This window comes from Mus pahari, chromosome 16, assembly GCF_900095145.1.
Source record: "Mus pahari chromosome 16, PAHARI_EIJ_v1.1, whole genome shotgun sequence".
In the NCBI taxonomy this organism is placed as follows: Eukaryota; Metazoa; Chordata; class Mammalia; order Rodentia; family Muridae; genus Mus; species Mus pahari.
Genome location: NC_034605.1, coordinates 7,362,711 through 7,371,620, shown reverse-complemented (window position 1 = coordinate 7,371,620; position 8,910 = coordinate 7,362,711). Strand labels below are relative to the sequence as shown.

Below are 8,910 nucleotides of genomic sequence, written 5' to 3'. Positions count from 1 at the left end.
TTCTTTCTTTCTTTCTTTCTTTCTTTCTTTCTTTCTTTCTTTCTTTCTTTCTTTCTTAATGTCTCCTAGAACCAACATGTGTAATTTTTAAAGCTGCCTTCTAATCTCTCCATTATAAGAAAAGAGACCCAAGCCTTGGCAAAACTAAAGCAGTAAACTATTAAAAACTTATCAGGTCTCGGTTTCAACACTATTTCTTCCTTGATTTATAGAACAAACCTTCCCAAGCATCCATTTCATGTCAGGCGCTATCACAGGGGACTGAAAATATAATCCTAAGAGCCCTGGCAGCCAAAGATAAAGTCAGATGTTAAGGCATTCAAGGAAATCTTACATAAAAAAACTAAGGATCGATTTGATTCAACCTTTCTGAACATATGATGGATGCTGTACTGGTCTCTAGTCAGACAACTGCTTTTCAAAAAATGTCAGAAGCTTCAACTTCCAATGAAAAGGGGAATGAGGCTATAGCGTAACAGTTCCCTTCTTTCTAATTAAGCTACTCAGTTTGGGGACTATGTGAAAGTCAAAACAGGGTAGGAAGCTTTGGGGGAGGGAGTGAGACAACTCAAAAGCTCACAGTTCAGACCCTTTGCTTCTCCACCTCTAAAGTGCCTGTGGTACCGAGTCAAAGCAAGAGTGGCCAGAGGTGATTTCTATAGGGCAGGTAAGCAGTTTTGAGTTGACCTGAATCCAATAGCAAAAAGTCTATTGGTAAGAAGGTGAGCAACATCCATTTTAACAAAGCTCTAAAGTCAGGTTGGGAAGAAGAAGGGTTTCAGCAGGAGGTGGGTATGAGAGATGGGAGAGACTACGGTGAGAGTACAGTATACATGCTTGAAGTTTTGAACACACACATCATTTGAAAAGATCTAAAGCTAAAAATATTGTGAGGGTCCCTATGAAATTCAAGAACAAATGATGTTGCCTCATTTAAAAGCTGCTTCCATCAGCCAAAATCTTGACATGGTCAATGTACCTAAATTCTGCTGGGAAGCCTGAAGTGGTGATTCCCGGCCTTTGCTAAGCATAAGAATGGCACTACAGTTTTGAAAGTATCTTCCCATTATGTAAAGGACAGGGAGTAGATTAGTGCATGCCTGGGGCTGAGGTGGTCACAGGGTGATTTCAAATGGGTATAGATATTTGGGAGTGATGCAAGTGTTCTAAACTTTGACTGCTGATGGTTGTGCAATTCCACAAACACTAAAATGCAATAAACTGCATCCTTAAGGCCAGTTCATTTTATACTATAAAATTAAATTACAATTTAAAACAATAAGCGGGACATGGTAGTGCATACCTGCAAACCCAACACTAGGGAGGTTGATGAAGGAGAATCCTGAGTTTGAGGCCAAACTCAGCTCCAAGTAAGGGCTTATCTGTCTTAGTTTGGGTTTTATTTCTGTGAACAAACACAATGACCAAGGCATCTCTTATAAAGAACAACATTTAACTGCAGCTGGCTCATGGTTTCAGAGATTCAGTCCATTGTCATCATGGTAAGAAGCATGGCAGCATGCAGGCAGACATGGTGCTTGAGGAGCCGAGTGTTCTACATCTTGATCCAAAGACAGCCAGGAGGGGTCTGTCTTTGGGCAGCCAGGAGGAGGCTGTCTTTCACACTGAGCAGAGCTTGAGCATAGGACCTCAAAGCCCACCCCCACAGTGATGTACTTCCTCCAACAAGGCCACACCTCCAAATAGTACCACTTATCATGGGCCAAGAGTATTCAAATCACCACACTATCTCAAGGAAATAAACAAACAAATAGGACTGGTGGTATCCATACTTTGGTCTGACAAAGGTTCCCTATCTGGATGAGTAGATGTATATGTTGCAACACCCCAGGAAAAGTTTTGTCACATAACATCTGTGAGGCTTTCTCCTTTGTAAGGGAAACAAGCATGAAAAGACATGACCTGATAAAGTTGTTATAAAGAGCGAATGAGACAGCACTACAGGCAACATGATCTGTCTAGTACCTAAAATGACACTTAGGCAGGATGCATCCTTCAAGACCAACACAAATAAAAATCATGCTATTAAATTAGAACTCAGCTTCAGAGAGATCTATCTGCATGCTATTTCTTTTGCACAAATCTAGACTTAAAATTATGTATGCATCTATAGACATTTGTGTGAGTTTACACATGCGTATAAGACATAGAAAGGGAATTAGGGAAAGAAAGAAAGAGATCCTAACAGAGCCATGAAATCACAGAGTAATGGAAATTTGTGGGGAGGAAGGAGAAAGGGAGACTAGCTTGATAGAGGAAAGGGAACCAGCAAGAAGGAGGGAGGGGTATGAGGGAGGAGAAGGGAAAGAGGAATAAAGGAGAATAAAGTCTAATATCATGTGTGCATGAAGACGCCATGATGAAACACAGGGCTTTGTGTTCTAATCTGAAAAATAAATAAACAATGTTTTAAAAGATGCGGTGGTGCCATAGGCCAGAGACTCAGACATCTGATTTCTTAATCACAGATGGATCCACAGAGAAATGAAATCCCAGTCTTGGGCCATGCTCTCTCAGTTCCAGATCACGTTCTGGTGCAAGCCTGACTCTAGTTTGATCTCTACCCTGGATTTATTTTGAAAACACACAAGGGTGTCCAGACAAAACCACAACATCCTGTGCTCTTCACTGCTGGGGTCACCATTCTCAGGAACAACAGCAGCTGGGCTGAGAAGGCCAATGGAGAATGACTGTGAGTAAGTCCGTCCTCTGTTCTAGACGGGAGGACACCCCTGTGAAATCTCCATGGTCCGGAAGACCAAAGATCTGCTTTGTTACAAAGGCCTGGGAAAACAGTCTTCTTAAAAGTAAATGGGCCGGAAGGGCTCAACGGCCTGGCAACATTCCTTGGAGATCCTAACAAGCCTCCAGATATGAAAATAAGCAATGGTTTGACTGATAGTCATAAATTATACCCTGCCCAAACATACGTGTAAACAGAGGCATACAACTCCATATCCAAAGAGCTACAGAGGCACTGAGAATTAGGCAAAGCATGCATTTATATTCACTGCCCCTCTGCATTCATGGCAGGCACACTGCAGAAGTTCTTCACGGAGTAGAAGACCCCACCAACTCCTCCCATTGAGTAATACTTCTCCCACGTAGTTAAGGCTAGAAAAAAATTCCCTCTGAAGTTACTATTAGTGATTTATTAAATTTGAAAGCATTCTCCGTTCTTTGTGGGTATCTGCTTTTATTCTCTAAACTGAAGATGCTGTGTTAGTGGTATGTAATATTCAAGAGGCATTAGATTAGATCCTCCGAAGAGACAAAGATTGACTGGAGACAGATCTACCTCTAAATGCACTTAATATGCTTTAAGATTTCTAGAGAAAACCAATAAATACAAGTAGCATAATAATGGTAATAATAAAACAGTAATTATTAAGCTCTTACTCTGGGACAAAGGATTCTGTACAACGGAGTTTCACAGTTGCCTGGGTTGCCTCTGCCCCTGCTGCACAGACATGGGCGCCCTGTTTTATTCCGCTGCCATAATTTCCTTCCAGTTTATAACTTAGGACATGAAGATGAAGGGCCTTAGTTTCTGCCATTTCTGAATGCGAGACACCTTGACAACAGTTCAGGTCCAGTTCAGGTTTTGTTGTTAACGAGTGCCTGCTCTGGATTCTCCTAGCAGACACTTGTACTTAATTCAGATTCTGTGCTTTTATCTGTTCATTCCTTTTTTCTTGTTCTCAGGGTCTCAGGTTCCTGAAATGTTGTCACTCCACCCCTGGTGTGATGTTTCAATGTGGCTGCCTTATTATTTAATTGGATTTGACAACCAGCTGTCCTCGTGTCTTAAGCACAGAGACAGATGCAAGTGTTGAATACAAGCTATTGCTTGGAATTCATGAGCATTAAAATTAGACCTCTTTGATTCGTGAATGCGCGAATGAAAACAGGTCTCTGTTTCTTGTGCCTGTTTCGTTTTGTGATGAGAGATAGAAGAGAGTGGATCTGGATGTGAGGGGAGATAGGAAGCAGCTGGGAGGAGCAGGGGAAGGAAAATCATGATCAGGATATATTATGTGGGAGAAAAAAATTTATTTTCAATGAAAGAAGAATATAATATATGTAGTGGCTATTCCTGGTTGTCAACTTGACTATATTTGAAATGAACTACAATCCAGAATTGGAAGGCTCACCAGTGGACCTAATCTGGAGACTGGGAGATAGAAGTTTCTGATCTGGATCTTGGTATGGAGATCTTGAGAAACAGTGGTGATTGAATCCAGAAGATTAAGACAGGGAGATCTCCGAGTCCAAGGTCATCTGGGATTAAAGGTGTGGTGGCACACACCTTTAATCTGGGCTACACCTTCTGCTGGGGACCATATAAGCACATTGGAAGAAGGGAGTCTGGCTCTCGCTCTTTTGCCTTCTTGCGGTGTGGGACTCAGCAACTGCTAGATCCTTGGACTTCCATTCACAGCTACTACTGAACCATTGTTGGGATTTGGACTGCAGACTGTAAGTCATCAATAAATTCCTTTACTATATAGAGACTATCTGCAAGTTCTGTGACTCTAGAGAACCCTGACTAATACAATATATGCAAATATATAATATATATGGAAGCTTCTGCATCTCTATACCATCTTAAATCTTTCATAATCACTTCAATAGATTCAGTGCTAATTTTTAAAAAAAAAATATATAAAAATTTAAGAGAAACCTGAATCTTTTCTTCTATAGAGTTAAAAATGTCTGTTTCATATCATCTACAGATGAGAACAGTTTTTTTTTTTTTCAGTACTAAGTACTGAATCTTGGACCTCACCCACCCTGGGCAAGTCTACTTCTCTGGATTATATCCTACCTGTCCTCAGACTTTGAAAGGTCACACTGTGTTGTCTAGGCTAGCCTTGAGTTTACTCTATAGCTTAGGCTAAGCTTCAAATTCCCAACTCCAGCCTCCCAAACAGCTGGGATTATAGGTGAGAACCACGGGGCAATCTCCGAATGTGTTTTTCTTTATTTAATCTTGGAAAGAATATAACATTGTTAACTATTTAAAACAAGATTGGGGAGCTGAAGAGATGGCTCAGAGGTTAGGAGCACTGACTACTCTTCCAGAGGTACTGAGTTCAATTCCCAGCAACCACATGGTGGCCCACAACCATCTGAAATGGGCTCTGATGCCCTCTCTTCTGGTGTGTCTGAAGACAGCTACAGTGTACTCAGATACATAAACCAAGTAAATTATTCAGAAGGAGAAGGAGGAGGAGAAGGAGGAGGAGGAGGAGGAGGAAGAGGATGAGGAGGAGGAGGAGGAAGAGGGAGAGGAGGAGGAAGAGGAGGAGGAAGAGGAGGAGGAAGAAGAGGGAGAGGGAGAGGAGGAGGAGAAAGAAGAGGAGGAAGAGGAGGAGAAGGAGAGAAGAAAAGGAAAAAAGAAGAGGCAGTTTTTTACTAACTTTTTTTTCATTGAATAAACATTCTTTTAACATTTTTTACACCCCAACTGCAGTTTCCCCTCCCTCCTCTCTTCCCAGTCCTAGTCCCACCACCTCCCCCCCCCCACCTCTCATCCACTCCCCCTCAGTTTCTCTTCAGAAAAAAGGCAGGCCTAATAAGGCCAGCCAAGGCAACCCAGTGGAGGGAAAGGCTTCCAAAGGCAGACAACAGAGGCAGAGGCAGCCCCTGCTCACACTGTCAGAAGTCCCACAAACAGACCAAGCCACACAGCTGTAACATATGGGCGGAGCGTCTAGGTGGGGCTCATGCAGGCTCCCTGGTTGGAGGTTCAGTCTCTGTGAGCCCCTGTGGGCCCAGCTGGTTGAGTTCCTAGGTTTTTGTGTTGACTAACATTTTGAAAGCCTTGGGTTCTAACCCATTCACCATAAAAAAATAGATGTTTATAAAACATAATATGTATAAATTATAAAATGTAAAGTCATAACCCTGTGCTCATAGTATACAATCATTGTTTTATATAACTTTCTAGTCTCCTGCTGTACTGGACTTATTTAATATTACTATACGTTTTGCCTTTCCCCCATCACATGCTAAATTACTTTAGATCAGGGCATATTACTAATTGCCCCTACATAAGATATTTTGTCTGATTTTATCAGACAACTTCCTGGTGTAATATTCCCAATATTTTAGAAGTTTTATGTGCAATCAGTTCTTCGGAGTGGGGTTACAGTGTCAAAAATCTTAAATGCTTATACATCTCTTGGTGGAATCTGGGTCTTTTTAAAAAATTATACAAAGTCTTGTCTTTACTTTGTGACTTTCTTCCAATTCCCATTAACATGCAAAGCCTTTGCAGACGGGGCGCCATTTCTTTTACAGAGTTCTTGAAATCCAACTCCCAGCTTTGAGCATCCCATAAGATCTGAGCACAGGCCGGACTCACCTTCTGCCTTCCCACTACTCTTCTTCCTGCTGTTGTGGAGAGGCAGCACTTCCAAGGACGTGATACCCGATCGCTCCAGGATGTTCACCTCCACAGTCAGCCTCCCCACCAGCTGCTGGGGGCGCACGCTGATGCTATGCTCGTATTTCCCCAGCCTCCTCTGCAGAAGCTCTTCATAACTGAGGAAAAAAGCAGCTTTGTCCTTGCTGGGAATCACTGAAGACGCTTTGAACACGTCACTCCCGTTTTCTCTGTTAGGAAGAAAAAAAAAAAAAAAAGGACCACAGTTAAGCTCAGGGGAGGGAAGGCCTGCTTCTCTCCTCCAGGACACCTGCTATACTTGCCAAGGAGACTCTTGGGCGGAGCCAGATGGGAGCCCTAAGAAAAGAAAAATGAGGGCTATGGGCGCAGAGTGCGTGTCCGGAGAGCAGGAAGCCCTAGGCTTGGTCTCGTATCATAAAAAAAAAAAAAAAAAAAGAAAGGAAAGAAAAATGGAAGTAAAATTTGGAGGAAGTATAAACCTACACTAAAGGAAGGAAGACTAGAGTTCTGGTCTGATCTGAACTGCCCATCCCTAACAAGCTCCTATCCTGGGCACTTGGTCACCAGGCAGTAACAGTGTTCAGGGGCTTTGCGGAACCTTTGAGCTCAGCTGAAGGAAATGGGTCACCAATGAAAGGTCTCTGAAGAGTAATCGCTCAACCTTCCCTTAGTAAGTAACAGCTTAGCTTTCTCTTCTCCTGACGCTGCCACCTGGCAACCCCCACCACAGACTTCACTGCATAGACTCAGCCACTCCCATCTCCGTGCCTTCCCCCACCATGGTGGATAGGACTCTCTGAAAGCATGAGCTAAAATAAATCCTCCCTCTCTTACAGTTGCTTCTGTAAGGTGTGTCTGCATCCTATGAAGGGTCAAGGAATATTAAGTAGGAGAGAATTAAACATCTGGCATCCTTAGCTCTCCCTGAGGCAGACCCAAGGATGTGATAAAGAGAACAGTTACAAGAATCAGTTTGGTCAAGATGTGAATAGCGTTAGAGGTGTGGCCATGAAAATGCTTGAATTTTACATAGTTCTAAAAAGGATAACAAGTTACTTTTTTTTTTTTTTTTTTTTTTTTTTTGCACCTTGGTTATTGTGTCTATCAGGAAATAAAATCAATATGACTGAAATACCACTCATTGAAAATGTTTTCAGGACTTGGGGTTCAGGCTGTCTGATTTGAGGTGGCAGAACACCAACAGTGGCTAAGAGATTGAAGAATTGTGAGTTGGTGGGGGAGGATCCATTGAAATAAGAATTCTTCACCAGGCACTGGTGGCGCACACCTTTAATCCCAGCACTTGGGAGGCAGAGGCAGGNGGATTTCTGAGTTCGAGGCCAGCCTGGTCTACAAAGTGAGTTCCAGGACAGTCAAGGCTATACAGAGAAACCCTGTCTCGAAGAGGAAAAAAAAAATCTTCAGCTCAGAGCATTCTGGAAGAAGCTGCAGGAAAGAATAGATTCAAATTGTCTGGAGGAATCTCAGCAAAGCTACAAGCTCTGAACTCGGGAGGATAAGCCAGAAAAGGAATGACAAAGGGGATCAGACAGGAGGGACCAGACAGGGAAGCCATTCCAGTCCACACACGAATGGTTCATTGAGCTCTTTGGCTCACTGTACTCCTTCCTAAAACTGGAAAGAGATACAAATATTGAGCCAGAAAAGTTTCACTCCACATTAGGGAGATCAAGTGAAAAAGAAGTGACAGCAAAATCCATTGAAGTAAAAACTTCAGAAAGTCTGATGGAAGAAACATGGGGCAGGAATGGGATTAGATCACATTCATTAGTAAAACCAGATTTGATTACGAAAGACGTTGGAGGAATAATTCAAAATTCAAAGGGGAAGGTTTTTTTTTTTTTTTTTTTTTTTTTTTTTTTTTTTAAATCTTAAATTCCATACACAGCCAAAATATCAATCCAGGCCTCAGAAAGCTTGTGCACCATTCACTCAAGCTAAGAACGTTACTTCAGAATATACTTTCAACAAAGGCAAAGACCATTAAAGAGGAGGAAGTTGTAGAATCAAAGAAATAGCAAAAACAACTCAGAACAAAAGAGAGACTCCAGAGTAAACATTTTACAGCACAATGACAAAGGAAAAGTAGGACATTGGAAGGACAGGACCCAACCATGTTTTAAGAACTATGAAATCAGAATTTAGCCTGATCTTCCATTATCCTGTAGCTGATGTTGGCCAGGCATCCAGTGTGATTGGAAGTGATTTTACAAGAAGCTCAGTTATAGTTCCTCATTTTGCTATCGTTACAAACAAACTATGTGTCTTAGTAGATGCTACCAGTGACAAAATTAATTTCTATCTCCTAAGAAACAAAAAAAGCAATTAAAACTCCAGGACTTATGGCCCAACTAAATTAAATGGTGCCATCATGTTGAATAATTCTGATTAAGACAACTTGGGGGGCTGGTGAGATGGCTCAGCGGGTAAGAGCACCCGACTGCTCTTCCAAAGGT

At 42.1% G+C, this 8,910-nt stretch overlaps 1 protein-coding gene across 1 annotated transcript in view; it reads right to left on the bottom strand.

Annotated features, from left to right (window-relative positions):
* Itih5 (inter-alpha-trypsin inhibitor heavy chain 5) overlaps positions 1 to 8,910 on the bottom strand; it is a 96,579-nt gene that overhangs the window by 56,767 nt on the left and 30,902 nt on the right. The window contains exon 5 of the mRNA XM_021215673.2: positions 6,392 to 6,642. Coding sequence (XP_021071332.1) covers positions 6,392 to 6,642 — 251 coding nt within the window. The remainder of the gene's footprint in view (positions 1 to 6,391; positions 6,643 to 8,910) is intronic.